This window comes from Amphiura filiformis, chromosome 13, assembly GCF_039555335.1.
Source record: "Amphiura filiformis chromosome 13, Afil_fr2py, whole genome shotgun sequence".
In the NCBI taxonomy this organism is placed as follows: Eukaryota; Metazoa; Echinodermata; class Ophiuroidea; order Amphilepidida; family Amphiuridae; genus Amphiura; species Amphiura filiformis.
Window position 1 is genome coordinate 56697478 of NC_092640.1, and position 18340 is coordinate 56715817.

Genomic DNA, 18340 nt, shown 5'->3' on the forward strand with positions numbered 1-18340 from the left:
ATGTTATATTTGTAAACAGCCCTGAATTATTGCCCAATACTTACTGTGTAGTTGAGTTGTGGTGATCCAACAGAGGGGGCACTTACAACTAAATCAGTGAAACCATCTTTGTTCAAATCCAGTGCAGACACAGCCATACCAAACCTACCATTGAGCTGCAAAAAAATAAAATCATTTTCAAATATAGAGCACCCAATCAAAAATATAGAGCTCCCTCATTTTCATGACGGTTTTATTTTCGCAAATTACATACACAAATAGGGGTTATATGTGACACAATCTGGTCCATGGAGGCCAAAGGAGGCAAATTTGAAACTGAGATAAAGGTAAAAATATGGAGTAAAAAAAGAATAAAATACATAACAAAATAGGCATCACAAAACCAAGTATGGTAGACCTTTGGTGTTTTCGGTATTAGATAGCCTATCGTTATAAGGTAATAATTATAGTAACTCAATTTCTCCATGGAGCAGATCGTGTCACAAACGATATAATAAGTTGCAGAGGAAGCCGGGAGAGGAAGTAACCTTGAGTAAATAATGCAATGTGCAAAATGTATCCCTGCTGAATTATGCTATCAGAAGGGCAAGTTTGTGAAAAAACAGGAATAGATGATCTTTTTGTACATGGTGAAATATTATGCATATATTAGTAAAATGACCTCAAATGACCCCTTGATGACTTTTTACGTCACTTATGTCTTGTGCTCTAGTGTCCAAGTCCCATTGTAATGCATCAAAGTATGTGGGAGAAATTGTCAAAAGCAGCCTAGGATTAAAAAATTTGTACACACACACCCCCACATGTGAAACAAAATTAACATTTCGTGGAAAAAGCAGCTGCAGCAGCAAAATGATGCCTGTGTGAGGTAGAAGGATATGAGGATGGTGTATAGTGGCTATGGACAGTGTGAGGACGGTGCAGTGGCTATGGACAGTGTTAGTAAGCCTATACCAATCTCTTTATTCAATTTTCCTGGGGTAAAGACTGAGGAAAGTCTAAATTTGTAACATCTCTGCAGTAAGATTTCTTTGCTTCTGCTTTAAAAGTGCAGCATGTACACAATTTGCAAAGGATTCTGTTAACTTAAGCAGGCTTTTTAAAGAAAACACTTGTTAGTATAATCAAAGTATACCTGTATTTTATTTGGTGCAATGCTGCATGCCCAAGTCACTAGCTTTGACTGTTAGTTCTTCAGCTGTACCTTCCTTGATGTCCTAAATAATATTTTAAATATTTTCTAAGTGTGGAACCACATTTGGGTTTGTTGGCATCAGGCTCAAGCAAAATGCTCATGACAGCCTAAAAAAACCTTCACTAGCATGCTGGCCTATATGGAAAGAAAGAAACATAACTGGAGATAAGGCCAAACAAAAAAAGGTTTGTCTCAAAGCTCGAGTGGTTTTAAAACAAATGCAAAATGCGATTTTTTATTTTTTTTATTTTTTTTTTTTTTATTCCCAACTTTTATTATGGTATTTTGAGAAAAAAAATCTGATTTTGGCCCAATTTTTCTGGAAAAAACTATAAAATTTTTTTTTTTTTTTAATAAAAAAAAATTCCGCATTTCTTTTTTGTCAAATTGTGTGATTTTACAAATGCGCGCGCAAGCTTTGAGACAAACCTTTTTTTTTTTTGGTCTAAAGAACATGGAAAAAGAAGGCAACACCTGACAACACCATGTGAATCATACTGTTAACCTTTGGGTCAAGAATGAGTAAATTCTTAATCCAGTCTCTATTATACATGCTGTTGTACACTCTGCCATCTAGTTAAATAAGATACATGAATAAATGAGTGAGTGATTAAACCATAATAGGGTATAAAAGATGAAATGAGTGAATGAATAACTGACCCAAGTAATGAAATTGTGCTATTCCAGTTGAATTCCTTACATCCCCCACAGAACAAATGATGTTAGTCTTCCACACTGCGAGTGTGAACTTAGAATGGGTGGGTATTGGGTGACTCCATTTGAAATTTACACTGTGTGTGTGTGGGAGATTAAGGTATGTCTTCCATAGAAGGTTTAAGGATTTCAATTGCAATAGCACATGTTATTAATAGCACAGAAATACATAGAAAGAGAATGCAGACTCCCAGTACTTCCCTTTATATTGGTGCTGTTCCCTATGAATAGTTGTGGGTATTTATATAGCACACGGAAACAAAACAAAAACAAAATTGTGTCACATCCTATGGTAAATACATGTGTTGCACAATCAGTGCATCATGGCACAGCATGTTTCAAACAGAAGTGTACCAAATGTGGGGGAGCTAGGGCAATTAGGGCTTGAAATACCGGGACAAAATTGACCAACAGTTGAAATATGCATCTTCATTTGGTCCTTTGTGGTTTGGGCTGCAATTGTCCACATTTTGACCTTTTTTAGCATTAAAATTGCAAATATTCACACGCTTGGCATTTGTCCCGGTAAAGTTTAAGCTCAGTGGCTGTGGTATGCCCATGGTTTCAAATTGTACCTACAGTCTGGGAGTGTCGCACTCAAGCAGTGATTAGTTCCTAATGTTCTCCAGGCAAAACACAAATAACCCCAATTATATACCTCATCTGATTCCTGCCATCTGATTGGTTAAACTATTCCCCAGGCACAGTTCATATGCTTTATCACTATTCCCATTGCATAGTTATTCAAATCTCTTCTCCTTGCTTGATTAATATTGCTGTTTATAATCATTGTCAAGTGTGACATATATTAAGACTGTAGATGAGACTGATTTTGTGCCGGTAATAACAAAACAATCAAGCAGAGAAATTGTGGCCAAAAAGCATCGACTGAATCAGTAGTACTCTTGCAATTTGATGAACTTGATGAACTGGGTGAAGATACTGGGTGAAGATATACAAGCTGTAAGCATTATGCAGTGAAGTGAAAACACAAATGGAAGCTTAAAAACAAGGCCAAGGCCTAACTTCAAAATCATCAATACAGACTTTGAATGCAGTGCTATTATTGGTCTACATATGCCCTGCCTTACAGGCCTACAGTCTGGGACATAGTCATCTCTCTTTTAACTAGAGCGGTTCTCGGCTTTCGCGGTTCTCTGCATTGGCGGTTCTCGGTACATACGGGTTGTGGAAGTAGCCATGTGTGATTCTGGTTGGTGTGTTCTGATTGATTGGTTTAGGCATTTGTGCTGTCTTAGTCTGCATGTGATGTTTCTGTTCAGAACCTTGTATATGAGCCCAATGTGTATTTTTTTGCGATGTTGTTTGTCTGTCTGTGCCATTTGAATATTAAACCAATGCAAGAAATTGATTATCATAATTATATAGTTTGATTTTGAGATGGATACTATGGTAGAGGGGGAAATCCACTACCCACATCACTCTATCTCTACCACCTTACCCTTATAGGCCTATCCCACCCTAATACCCTACCACCATACCCCACCCAGAGATGCCACTGAGTAGGCCTTGCAAAACAAACTAAAAATCGTGAGGGTCTATCTTCCTTCAAAATACGGAGTATCCCAGAAAAGTTGATATTTGTAGGTATGAAAAGCATTTCTATTGGTGGACTGGTATTGTTCTAAATTCTCAAATTTACATATGTTTAGCTTTCTTAGGAATGTTATATTTTAGAAATTGGACGTTTTAATATAAGTTACAGGATATTGCGTAAAAATGTTGAGTTCCTGCAATTATCACAAACTTATTTCACAAGTTGCATTCGTCAAGGCTCTTATATAACGGGAAACAAGTTTATTTAACGAATTAGATGAAAAAATGAAATCTTTTTTAGGCCTATGATATATAAAATAAATAATTTTTAATATTTTATTGACTGCTACCTTTATATTAGCCATGTTCAGACGTGGGTACTAGTCGGCGTAAATTTACACCGGCATTCCAAATAAATTACTTAATTTCACACGCACGGGTTCACCCCCGCTTACTCTGACTACTTCACTACTTCGACATTTCCCACGACCTTCCGCCGACTAGTGCTTACCACGACCATCCTCCGCCCTTCCGCCGGGTGTAAACCCATGCGTCTGAACACGGCTAATATTCGTTATTCCCGGATAAACTTGATAAGAGTTAAAATACTTGTAGTATAAAGTTTTCTTTTTTTTTCTTTGTCAATACAAAGTTTCCATGTGGCATTTTTTTTGTTACTAAATTTCATTTTATTTTACAAATTCGGCTATAGGCCTACAAAAGAAAACAACGAATATTAAAATAATTGTTTTTATGCACATGTATACGCAGATAGATATAAATACAAAATCAAAGGTGAGAAACAATACCAATTTGTTTCTTAATAAATGTACATCAGGCAACTATGATAGCCAAAAGGCCTCAAATCGAGCAAAGAAAGGTACTACTTTTTTATGTATATTTCAAAGGGACGCTTAATTATTGATGTGCGCCCTTAAGGTCACATTATCATGGTCGTGTATTTCTTTATTTTTGTTTCAGGGGCTGTGCAATAATTATTTACCCCCCCGGGGGGGTAAAATTTCCAAACGGCTCGCCAAAAATCGCTTGCCCCCCCCTCTCGGCCCGCAAAAAAAAGCTTGCCCCCCTCCTCCACCAAAAATTCTTTGCCCTCCCCTTGAACATGCCAAATTTTGTGATCCCAATTTGCAAACCTTAAATGGTCTAGATCTATGTTGCGAGCGCAGCGAGCAGGAAAATTTGCATATTTAAGCATTTCCATACTGTTTTCCTAAGCCTTTTAGAGTGTTTTATTAAAAGGCGCCCCCATGAATGTGTGCCAAAATCGCTTGCCCCCCTCTCGGCTTGCCAAAAATTGCTTCCCCCCCGTTTCGCTCGCCAAAAATTTCTTGCCCCCTGAACTTTACCCTCACCCCGGGCTGATAATTATTGCACAGCCCCTCAAGTGTATTATCATGATACACATTTTTTAATATTCTTCATTATTTCACTTTCACTTGAGTACCGGTATTACTTTATTTACAAATGTATCATCATACACTTCACGTTATATGACTTTTTTCAGTGTTTTACCTAATTTTAAGTAATTCTTTATTGGGGTGCAAGCTCTTATATAGGCCTATTTTGTTTGTTTGTTTTCATCATCAATTTCTCTAATCATTCTTGATAGATGGTTGTGTTAAATATTGCTTTATTTTTTGTTCTAAGTGTATAATTATCATCCGGACACATTTTCAAATTTTATACAGGCATATGACTTATCATTCTTGACAAGATAGCACATGCTGCATAGGCTGATTATTTACATGATGTCACATGCTGTATGCTGTTTATTTATTTGGGCCTAAATTATTTCTTTACTTTTGTTTTAAGTGAACATGTATATCATGATAGCGCATTATATGTTTTTATATCAACCGTGTTGTCTTTTTAAAGACAGTTCCTGTTTCACCGCTGACCGCTTAATTATGTCAACATTCGCTCGTGTTTGCTCTATTATTTGCTCTACAGTTTGGTTCGCTCAGGTCAGTATAGGGTTGCCAAACCTGTGATTTAATGGCCCAATATAGGACGACTTTTGAAGATTTTCTACGGGACAATATCCTGTCCTATAAACACCAATAATAATAAATTATTATTGATGGCTAAGAAAAAAGGGCTACTTTCCGACATTGGTTAAAGCGAATTCTGGTAGTTTCTTATCCCATAGGAACCAATGGTAAATAATAAAATAAATATTGGGCGACTTTTCAATTATTTGACCAACCATTTGGGCTGGAATATATTTTGGCAACCCTGGCATGTGATGTGCATCTACCAATTTCCGGTGACATGATGTTTTGTCATGTAAAAACCAGTTTATTAATTGCAAATTTTAAACACTAAATAAAAGTACAAAATGCGAAGCCTGGTACTATTTAATATTATTGTAATGTAAAACTAGAAAAATTCGATCTTTTTTTGACACACACAAATTTTCCTTACAATGAATTTATTATTATAGAATATAAATATCAATGTTAAATAATCTCCCCCAATAAACAACCCAATAGCCTAAACCCCTTCGAATAATTGGTTGTTAAAGCCGTGTTTTCACAACCCAATAACGATGCGTAAAAAGCAAATCGTTCAGGAACTGATCTTGCTATATAAGCGCGGCATGCAGGCATGCACCAACTAGAGAGAGATATCGGCAACTATAGAACAATAGTCCAAGGTGCCAAAGTGTTGCTTGAACTTGCTTCTATAGGTGTATTTGGTCTAGAATAATGTACCGTTGTGCTCATTAAAAGCCAGTTTGTCGAACCTCTCTTTTCACGAATTTCTCATTAATTATGTACTCGCTCAAGTTCAAAATAAACTGGTGTCTAGCTTTAATGACAGTTAACACACCAGGAAAATTTGAGATCATGAATCTACCGAATAGCACGTGCAGCTTATGAACAACATATGTGACCGTACACCACGAATGAGCCGTAAATGTCCTCAATTGTATTCTGAGTTACAGTGTAAAATGGGCATGAAGGTCGTATTCATAGGTACCTCAATTTGGTGCTACGTGTACCTCATTTAATGAGATACACGTAGCACCAAATTGAAATACCTATGAATATGACCTTCATGCCCATTTTACACTGTAACTCAGAATACAATTGAGGACATTTACGGCTCATTCGTGGTGTACGGTCACATATAGCTGTCGCTATCTCTTTGTATTGCGCTTTTGGGCTCATACAAAAATGGCCTATAGCTAGGCAAACAGTCTGACCTATAAATAGCCTAGCATATTCTTTTAACCAATCACATGACAAGAATATATTTTATTTGGTATGTAAAACAAATATTGACTGCTTCATATTTGGGACATATGATTCAAATTATGACAAAATTGAGATAGTAGCTTTAATGGAAAGAATGAACAGCCTGCACTGTCTTTGCACATGAGTCTAGTATGAATTAAATATTTAAAAGCATGAAATACCTGTATTCCATCAAGTGCAACATTAGCTAGTTTGTCTAAGTCAGCCTTGCCTGCTACATCTCCAGGTATGCCATCTTCTTTGCCATATATGATGTACACTCGGCCATTTTGGGCTTGGTTTGTTCTGCCATAGCCAGGAGCTCCAATGACTAAGTCAGCTAGGCCATCGTGGTTAAGGTCACTGGTGATCATTGACCTAAAATTAATCAATCAAATAATCAATCAATTAACCAATTAAAAATAAAATCAATCACTTACTCACCGATCTATTGATCAATCCTCCTAAAAAGAATTTCAATCAGAAAGAAGGTGAATAAGTTTGTTACAATGGATTTCAAAATTGAATCTGGTGAGTGTTTTTTTTTATTTACAGAGCAGACATTACCAGAAAATGTAATCAAATGTTTTCAAACTGTTTTCACTACAGAGAGGTTGTACTACTTACCATCCAATCTTGGCATAGGAATTGGTTGATGTATAAATTGTCCTTAGCTTAGCATTTTTGTTGGCAAGTTTCAAGTCTGGACTAGACCGTGTATACACTGATTTATTTGACTTTTTAGCATTGTAAATTTGTGCAATTTGATCCTGTGAAAAACAACAAACAAAGCATGAATTCCCATATTTTTCTAACAATAGAGATAACAGCTAATGAATAGGCACTGATATAAATTATGCATTCGTGAAGCTGACTTGTATGCACAAAATTGTTATTAACCCAAACACGCCCAGGTACTATTATGCACTGTGTATGCATGCATGTGATGAGGTGACACAATCACCCTTTAGTGATAAATACGCAGTTTTGTTGGCCGGGCCAGAGAAACACCCATGGCTACCAGTCGCCGACCCGGTGCTTGGCATGGGAGGGGTTTTGGGTTCGAATCCCGACCAAGACAAACAACTTCTTTGTTCATTTTCTCTCTTTATTCTTTCCTTCCCTAAAAGTTGCCAAAATTTACTACGGACATTAGGGTTAGTATTTGTAAAGCAAACAATATAATTGCTTGTTCTGCTGTATATAGCTTTCACATAGCACTTGGTACTATTCCTTTTATATTTGCATGCTCAAAGACATGCCTTACACAATGTAGGCCTACACTGATGAGTGTCAGTAAACATTCAAAGGGGAGGAGATTGAGTTGCACATGGATATAACAAAAACAAGCTTTTTTTGGTTGAAAATCTAACTTGCCCTCCCCCAGGTTGTCCTTTCTGAAGAAATGTATATCACAGCTAAGTGTGGTTTGCATGCCGCTACAGCATACATGATTGGCTTCTGTGGTCTGTAAAACCAAGCACTACATACTTAAGTGATCAATAATTGGTCTTACCTTCAAGTGCTGTGCTGGAGTAAAGTACACCCTCTGTCAGTCCAAGTCATGTTCACATCAGATAAGTTTAAATCTTGTAGGTATGACATCCTTGTGCGTAATCCTTTCATCTTGGTATATTCCTCAGAGTTGACTTTACTCTTTGACGTGTTCCTTTTGGTGCAGTCAATGAACAGTGGGTTATGTGGAATATCACAGGTGCTATAAAAAGAATAAAAATATCCTGCAAAATAAACTGCTTCAACAATTCAAATAGAACCTGACTATATTTTGTTTTTAATTTGTATTAATATACAATTTTACCAATTGGGTGGTGACTCTAAAAATATCATATGCAATAAAATTCTAACCTTGTTCCTTTGTCCAGCATATGAATAGCATCTCTCCATACATTGGTTGTCCAGGTAGCCATGTCATCCACACCGCCGAGGAAATATGACTGGAAATCTTCTACCATGAATGGTGATTCAGATCCAAAATAAGCAAATGCCTGCAACACAGTTTAATGAAGGAAAAGGCAATCAACACTAATCCAATTAACAAAGAGGTGGCTGGTACGACCCATCAATAATTTTCCACCTGTTGTACTAAAACTAAAACCAAATGCTTCAGTACAAATCACTCGTAATAAGGAGATGTGCCACAAACATATGAGTCCCATGTTTCGGCCTCTGGTATAACATTTAATGGCCCCATGTTTAGGTAAATTTTGTTATACCCCAATTTCACCTAATTGCGCATGGAACCCAAATGTTGATTTAACTGTGTTAAAGTTTGCCCAAAATTAGGGCCTAAGGTATTGAAGGGTGTCTATTGGAAAATTAGTATAAATAAGTGTCTACTTTGAGATTCCCTGAGGCATATCCATACCTAAACTGAATTTGAGCCTCCTCCCCCTGGGATTTTAACTCGCACATAATTGACCTACCGCTTTACCCCATGGGCAAGGGTGCATGGTGAAGCACAGTGATAGTTTTTAAGCAATTTAGGTGATTCAGTTTTGGTATTTAGGTTAAAATAGAGGTTTTCTTAAAATTTATATAAATTTTACTATTATTATATATAGCAGCATGTAGACTGTTATTGGACTCTGTCATATAGACATAAGCTTAAAAAGTTACCTTTTCAGAGTCTGAGTTGAGCAAAGACATAGTGTAATCACTACGCTGAATGAAGATGCCGTGATGGTATCGCAAGCTACTCCCCATTCCAGATAAATACAGCACTAATTTTTTGGGATTAAAAAAATATAATCAAGTTACGCCAAATGAAACATATCTCAATCCTAATCATTAATTTAGTTCTAACTGGAGATAAAAGAAACAGTTCACTATTTTACTAATTTCTTCAAAAAAAGAGCCAAAAACATGCATTTTCGCATGTTTTCTGACAATCAAGTCACAAAAATCACACACTTGGAACAAGTCTAAGCATTCAAAATCTTGAGTATATGCTGAAATTTTGCTCTAATTTTCACTTTTTTGTGTTAATTTAATTAAATGGTTGGTTTGAGAATAAAACATGTCTTTTCCAAATGATTAAAATGCATAAACTGAAATTAGTCTTAGTACAAGTCTTTGGGCTTGATTGATTGTCACAGCATACGAAAAACACCCTAAAAATGCATGTTTTGGGCCCTTATTTCCACAAATTGGCCAAATATTAAAATTTGACTTTTATTGCCAGTTAGAACTAACTAAAGGATAAGGATTTAGCTATGTTTCATTTGGCAAAACAGGATAATATTTTTTTAATCCCAAAAATTAGTTCTGTATTTTTCTGGAATGGGGAGTAAGTCTTTGCTCAACTCTGAAAAGGTAACTTTTTAAGCTTATATTATTATTATTATTTGATGGTCATTTACCGTCATTACGTACAGACCGGTACTAGCAGCAACTTCTCACGTTCATATACTCAATAAAAAATATCCATGCAGTTCATATCTTTTTCAGTTTGTTTATGTTATAATCCTAAAGCTGCTAGGCATAACACTTCTCTTGCCAACATAAGTGTTAGCTGCCCTGTGGTGCTGCAAGAAATAAACTAAAAAGCATAAAAACACTTCTGTGCCTAAAGAAAGCTTTTTTACCCTAGTTCCCCAGACCATAATGTTTTGGTAATGCCCTGGTCCTTCTACTCAATCAATTATTGATTATGTGGACGAAGAATTGTTCTAAATTTCTTAACAAATGGGGCATATTTTAAAGTGAGATTACGAATACAAATTGGCTATAATATCTACAACTCGGGGTGATAAATGTTAGGGTATGCTTTAATGTAATGTCTATAGAAACCTCTTGATTTTGACCTTGAATTATCAAAATAGGGGCAACTTTTTGAACAATTGCTTCCATTGTGGAGGTAACTCATATGTAGGGTTGTTAACATTACAATATACCCAAAGACCCCATTATTTTCCAAACACAAGCTTTGTCACACAAAGACCCCTATTTCCCCCCTCCATCTATCATCCAAAGGCCTTTAATTTTCAATCTGAACAACAACTTTCATAATATTTTATCACTGAACTTGTTACTTATTTTAAAATACAGTTATTTGATCTTGGACAAGAAATTCAATATTTGAGGTTGTGACTTTTTTGGCCCCCTCCACCGGTTCCATTTTATGCTCCGCCAATTTAGGTCAAACAGTCGGTCTTTCATCACCAAAAAACCCATATTGTTTACATTTTCTCTCTTCGAATGCCCCTTACTGAAAAGTCTCAAGTCTTACCCTTGTATAGACCTCAAATTGAAGTACTTACCCTCCAAGGGCAAATTCACAAAATGCTCATGTGTTTAGGCAAAGAAAGGAAAATTGCTCAAACATTCTCAAAACGTACTAAAATAAAGGACATTTTGAATATCCAGGAGGATCATTATACATGTATTATGCCTTTGAACATGTTGAATACAAAATTGTTGTGCTGGAATAAAGGCAGCATTACATTGACACATATTTTATGGGCAGTGATTTTTCATATTTTTCTGAATAATCTTGCATTTCACTATGTTCAAATTCGAGGGCTATTTAATTTGTGCAAAATTTTTTTTTTTACTGCTGATTATTATGTTTCAATTTAAAAAAATTAAAGATGTATAAACATTGGACTGTTTCACAATGATGGATGATGAATGCCTGGTACCAAACAAAAAGAATACAGACCCTAATTTTGGAAATTTCATAAAGAGGTTTTTTGATAGATTTTTGACAACCCAAAAAGTTTTTCAAACAGCTTCTTCACACGTTTTAAACTTTTATAACACAAACGAAGAGATACAGTAGAGAAATATTCCAAACCACATTTTATCATGCTAACTTAGGCCTATGTAACATGCTTTGGCTTTGAATCTGAAGACCAACAGAGGTGAAAGGACAAGCAAACAATTTTTGCCACATCTTGTGTGAGCAATGCATGCCATATGCCCAAAAGATTGATAGATGATTAATAGCCGGACTGAGTTATCCCTGTATACGTACCTTGCACTGTGGGTAAGCGCCACCCTCAAGACCCCCTTTTTCTAGCTCTATTTCCATTCCAAAGACCATCCATCAATTTCCTTTTCCATTCTGGAGAACCCCATTTGAAATTCCCATAACCTTTTGACTAAATTGTCATCCAAATACATCAACAATAGCTTCAAATGTAAGCTTCAAATACTTATTTCTGAGAAATGTTTGAAAATTTACGCCAAAAAGGGCATTGAACAAAGCCCCATTTTGGTTCTGGACACCCCATTTTATGTCTTCTAATTCCGGTCCAGAGCCTGCATTTTGTAAATTTGGGCGGCACTTGCCTACCAAAAATGATTTGAGAACCCCCTTCCATCTGGTGACATCATCACACCCACATCATATCTGCATCTCACAGCAAAGGCAAATATTATTCACAATGAATGAAACATGTCTTGAGGGTACTTACTTTAGCCATGGCAAGTCTTTCTCCAAGTCTATAGAAAACAATAACAAGAAAGAAAGATATGATGCATCACTTGTTCATGCAATATTTTGTACATTGATGAGATGATAGCGGCATCCATCCTCCTAGTTTGGTTTTTGGCAGGTTGAATCAAAGACATCTTACAGGGATGAAAACATTATTTCCTGAAGCTGCTTTAATATTTCCTGAAAATGTGTATTTCCCTATACTTTATACAGGGAAGATCAAAGCAAAATATTTCCTGAGAAATTCCATCCCTAATACAGGAAATTAAGGGTACATGCATGAACACATTTTGGGTAACTCGTAATATCACTATATATCTTTTAAAGTAACAAAGACAAGTATATGAATGCATATTAGTGACATGATCAAGGGGAATGAGTCACATGTCGACCCTGGTCAAATATGAGTTTTACATAGGTTTTTAAAGAAGACATTTAGAGCTCTCTGAAACTGAAAACCCCATGTTGATACGACCTTTCTTTCTTGAAGTTACATCAAGTTATCCATTGCTGAAAACAATATAAAACAAAAGAATTTTAACACTTTCTTTGCCAATATCTCAAAATCAATATTAGCGACATCCGACTCATTTCCCTTGATCGTGTCACAATTTTTTGGAAAAGAAATGAAAGAAATTCAACTGTTTCTATGAAATTGGGAAGAAATTGCTGCCAAACATGATCCACATGCACCCGTACAGTGATACCAATTGTTTGGTCCGGCAGCAGACAACTTGAATATGGTCATATATGTTTACTCCCGGGGGGTTCACTCCCATTGTGGCATGTACACCATCCGCGATAATGAAAACGCGTAAAAAGGGTCGTTTTTCGTGGGTAGGCACGATACGAGCGTATCGCGTTTAGGGTGTCAAAAACATGAAAAATTGGAAAAAAGGGTAGCAAAATTGCAATTGCTAAATACGCGGAAATGAAATTTAGAGTATGAAATTTGATGTTAGGAATGAAATCCCTGTTTAGGGTGTCATTATAGCCAAGGGTTAAATCCTTGTTTAGGGTGCTTTTCAAAAGTTGATTATCGCGGATGGTGTACAGGCCACAATGGGAGTGACCCCGGTGTTTACTAGACGTACATGAGATAAGCGTCTAATGGGTTTATAACATTACACCAAATGGAAAAAGCAAAGTTCTTAACCCATCCTATTGCACAAGTATTCTGCTTTCATTGAGTTCTTATCATTACTTGCACACTACCTAAATAAGCTTGCTGATGTTGAAATCCCCATTATTTTGTTATTGTTTTTGTTTTTTGCTCCATATATTTGCCTATAAATTATTTCTATTTCATTATTTCTGACATATATTTGTTCTGATTGGATCAGATGATGTCACATATATAATGACAATGAATATGTCTCCAATACACAGAGATGTAACATCTCTGTGTATTGGAGACATTCATTGTCATTATATATGTGACATCATGTAAATGGGCAACATATCCATTTCCTGAAAATCCATCTGGTCCTTGGTCGCGGGCTTGCGCACGGTGTGGAACATTTAGAGGGTTTGTCCGGGGAACACGCTACCCCTCCTATAAAAGTTTTTTTTGGCTCTTTTTATAACAAATTATCATCATATGTGTAACGTAGCAAGGTGGTAGCAAGGTGTAATGTAACTAAATTAATGATCCTTGTTAACAATCATATCATAGATAAATTTAGTAATGTAAATCTTATATACAACAATTGTGTATTATTTAAAAGGTTGATGAGTTCAAATATCTAGGTGTTAAGTTTGATTATAATATGTCATGGTCCTCTCACATTGATTATTTATCTAAAAATGTATCAAAAAGAATTGGTATTATTAGGCGTTGTAGACATTTTCTTTCACATCACATTCTTGTTATGTTAACAAATGCTCTTGTGACCCCTAATTTTGATTATGCTAGTTCAGTATGGTGTAATTTTTCTCTTGAATATCAAAGAAGGTTTTACAAAATACTTTAGCAAGAACGATTTATGTGCTGATATTAGGACGCCAGTAATAGACATGTTAAACTCACTAGGGTGGATCCAACTAAGTGACAGATGGAAAAATCATATGCTTATTCTTACATTTAAATGTCTAAGAAATCTTAGTCCTTCATATTTAACTCAGTTTGAATTTGTTCATAATACCCATTCTCATGTAACCAGAAATCATTCATCTAATACATTGATTGTTCCAAAATATACAACACCAATTCTGGATTGCGTACATTTCACGCCAGAGCTGCTCATATTTGGAACAGTATATCACCAATGATTCGAACTGATATGGAAAATATGTCTTTGAGAAATTTCAAAACAAATGTTCTCATTTCACGTCAAATTGTATAGTTTATGAATTTTTAATCGTGATTGCATTTTGTTTTTGTATATCTTATATTGTATCACTTTTGTGTACTATTATACTTAATATTATATTATGTTTTGTATTGACTGAGGGCCTGCTTGGAAAGCAGTGCTAGTCACTGAAGTTGTCACCCTCAATAAAGAAAGAATAAAGTAAATTAAATCCAATTCCAGATTTTTTTTTATGGCCAAATTTACGGAATTCCGGCAATTTCCGGAAGATTAACATCCCGAAAAACAACTATATGGTACTAAATAGGGATTAAAAGAAGTTAGCAGGTAATTACAATCATTGCTTTAAAAAATCATCTTTTTCTGAAAATAAACTAAATGAAATATGCTTTGATAAGTACTTTGGGTACCACAAACAAAAACACTTTTATGAGTCATTTTAAATTTCTGATGGCTTGTAATTGTCCCTTTAAAGGCATCTATCTCACAATTATGCTAGATGACATGTGGGAATAGTGTCAATGAATAGCATAAGACCTAGCTCACCTTGCCAGAAACAGTAGAGCTGTACATTCCTCAATTACTACCTTCTCCATCTTGTTTGGGTTACCATAGTAACTGGTATAGATTGCTAACAAGTCATTCACAGGAATGTACCTACATGTTATGAAAAAAATGCATGACAACATCACATAATAGACTTCATTGATGTGGGGATACCTGTTGAGGACAGTAGATGATTTTGATAAATGTGAGATGATTTGATCCAACCATGGGCAAAGGAGTGAACGCATGTGTTTAAAGCTGCAGAGAACCTGTAGACATGGTAAATATGCCCAGTTTGGGGCATTAAGGGTACATGATGTATATTTTTTTTTGTTGGTCAAAGCAGCCAAAAAAAAAAAGTTATCTAAATCTATTATTGGAAAATAACACTTCAATGTTTTGCAAAAGTTTATTCTACAAATCATATACTTTGAAAACTTTACAAAAGTTTTACAAAAGTGTTGTTTCAGCCCTCTTTACAAAATTACTCAAGAACCACAGGACCTACAAAAGTATATCTGTGATATTTGGATTCTTCTACACTCGCTATGAAATAATCAATGCAATTTTTGCCAACCATTCGCAAGATACTGTGAACTACCAAATCGCAACAGTTTAAAATAGTTGCTAACCATAAGAAATATTAATAGTTCATGGGTAAATGGGAGGCATGCTATTAACCTTGAATGAAAATGGTATGTCTTTGAACTTCAACAACAAAAGCAACATCATTCTAAAATATGTGGTAATTATAATGAACAATGATTGAAAGTGGTATTATCTCCCAAATGAAACAAAGGAATAGATGATGACTAAATGATAGGAGTTTTTGGTTTTTACTATCCTCTACCGTACATGTGATAGTGGTAAAGACAGGTCCAATATTTTGAGTAATACTATGATCAAATATTGGACCTGCCTGTTATCTATCACCTTGTAGAGGACAGTAAAAACAAGAAAAATCATATCATTTGTTATCATTCTTTGTCAGTTATATATTATTTTAACAACTACATGTATAAACTATTCTATTGAGTAAAAATAAAGTTACCATCATAAAAACTCCCCACGAACCAAGCTTGTTTACAACTTTACGTCTTCAGTTGCGCATATTGCAAGCGTGTGCGCGTATTGTCTACACATACAACACACTACGTATATACACCTATATACATGAGAGTTATGTGTTATCAATACTCGTTATGATGTAGCATCGTCTACGACCTGATAGACAGTATTTGAAATCATGTGATTGTCCAATCAGATTATGTGTCTATGAACTAGACCACTCCCACTGAATAACAAGGCGGTTCTCGAACCACGAGTCTCGCCTGCTTTCGCAACCGCCTGCTTTTGTGATTACTTTTGGTAGAGGTAAATGAATTTGGCGGTTATCGGCTAGGCACGATTATCTGGCTGATGGTGACTGTGCCCACCAAGTTTCATGCCCATGCAACAGTTTTTACTAATTTGACCCCTGGTGACCCTGAAATGACCTTCCAAAACTTTGGCTCTAAATGTTGACTGTATCCACTAAGTTTCATACCCACACGACAGTTTTTACTAATTTGACCTCAGATGACCCCTGGTGGCCTCGAAATGATCTTCCAAAAATTTGGCTTTAAATGTTGACTGTACCCACCAAGTTTCATGCCCATCCGACAGTTTTTACTAATTTGACCTTAGATGACCCCTGGTGACCTTGAAATGACCTTCAAAAATTTGGCTTGAAATGTTGACTGTACCTACCAAGTTTCATGCTCATACGACAGTTTTTACTAATTTGACCTCAGATGACCTCTAGAGGTCCTCAGTGACCTTGACCCACTAACCAATACAAACCGGTTTTGTCTCGGGTCAAGATGCACCCACCCACCAAGTTTGAGAAACATGCGACTCCTAGTCTCCGACAAAATAGGCGAAAACCAAAACTTTAATCAAATTTGTCACACACGCACCCCCCACACACATACATACGGAAAAGTGATTATATAGTCTCCTGCCTTATCAGGCGAGACAAAAATGGTAAGTATTGGTTCTTGTATGAAACAATCAATCATCTTACTGTTTTAAATTAAGCAAATAAATATTCTAGATTCATATTCACAACATTTCAGAATCTGGCATTATTTGAATTGGATGTAATCATTTCATAAAGAATTATTGAAATGAAACACCTTGCATTGACCTTACCATTCTGCAATTAGTCCAACATAAGACACATCCAACTCAAACTGGACAACTGTGTCTCCACCTGTGACAAAAACAAAACCACAATTAACCTTCACATGCATAAATACCACAATGATAACGACGGCGCATGCATGAATCTCAGGCGATGCGATGACACAATCAGCCTATGCTCAGGGAATCGCTGGATCTAAGGTTTGAATCTCAGGGGGACCAAGTGTCTGCTTTGTTCATCTTCTCTCCTTTTTCATTCCTTCTTTAACTTCCAATAGCAAAAAACAGTGTCAGGTGTTAAAAGTTACGGTAGTATACTCGTATACCCCTTTTTAAAAACCATTATTTTTTGCTTTCTTTCACAAACCCTGCCTGAAGACTGTCACATCATGAATGCCTTCCAAAGGGGGTATATGGTTTGAAACTGGAATAGCGCATAGTTTTACATCACATAAAAAAGTGAATCACACAAGGAGTATGGATGTTAAGGTTAATCAGTAATACTGATTATAGATAAATGAATAACAAAAATAAAGATTCATCAAGTCTTTGCTATTCTGAAAACGTATACTTTTATATTCTTTAGACCAACAATTTAGCAGTTATGAGGTCCAAAAGTTTCCATAATTTCAGGGTTAAGACCACCCTTAAAGAGTGTTTACAGTATTGTAACTAATAATATAGGCTTTTATTGTATATATGAAAAACAGCTGCAGCAACACATATTAATAAACACCTCAAAAGAAATAAGTCCCCCTCTGAACATGTTGTCATAACATCGTAAGGTTTCGTTTTGTACCAACAAAACTAACTTTGAAATAATTATATGACTGTTTACTAAGTGCTGTGTGAAAATGAGAGATTTCCATGACTTCAGGGCTGAATGAGCCTAAATTGAAGACAAAAACTGCCCTTTCCAAAAGTCACAAAGTAGGCCTATACGCTTGTTAACTGCAAGGCGTATTGGGACAAGGAATGGAACTGACCATCTTACAACTCACTGTGCTGAAATGCTGCACCAAGGGGATTTGCATGGCTGAATGATCAAGAATCGATACACATTACAGTAAATGTTCACTTGGTGAGGATTTTAAACTGCACTCAAACACAT

General features: G+C 35.9%; 1 protein-coding gene across 1 annotated transcript in view; it reads right to left on the reverse strand.

Moving 5' to 3' along the window:
- Positions 1-18340, reverse strand: part of LOC140167777 (phosphatidylinositol-glycan-specific phospholipase D-like) — a 144953-nt gene that overhangs the window by 24119 nt on the left and 102494 nt on the right. The window contains 9 exon segments of the mRNA XM_072191068.1: positions 45-155; positions 6909-7104; positions 7354-7496; positions 8243-8271; positions 8274-8443; positions 8593-8732; positions 12165-12192; positions 15046-15156; positions 17239-17299. Coding sequence (XP_072047169.1) covers positions 45-155; positions 6909-7104; positions 7354-7496; positions 8243-8271; positions 8274-8443; positions 8593-8732; positions 12165-12192; positions 15046-15156; positions 17239-17299 — 989 coding nt within the window.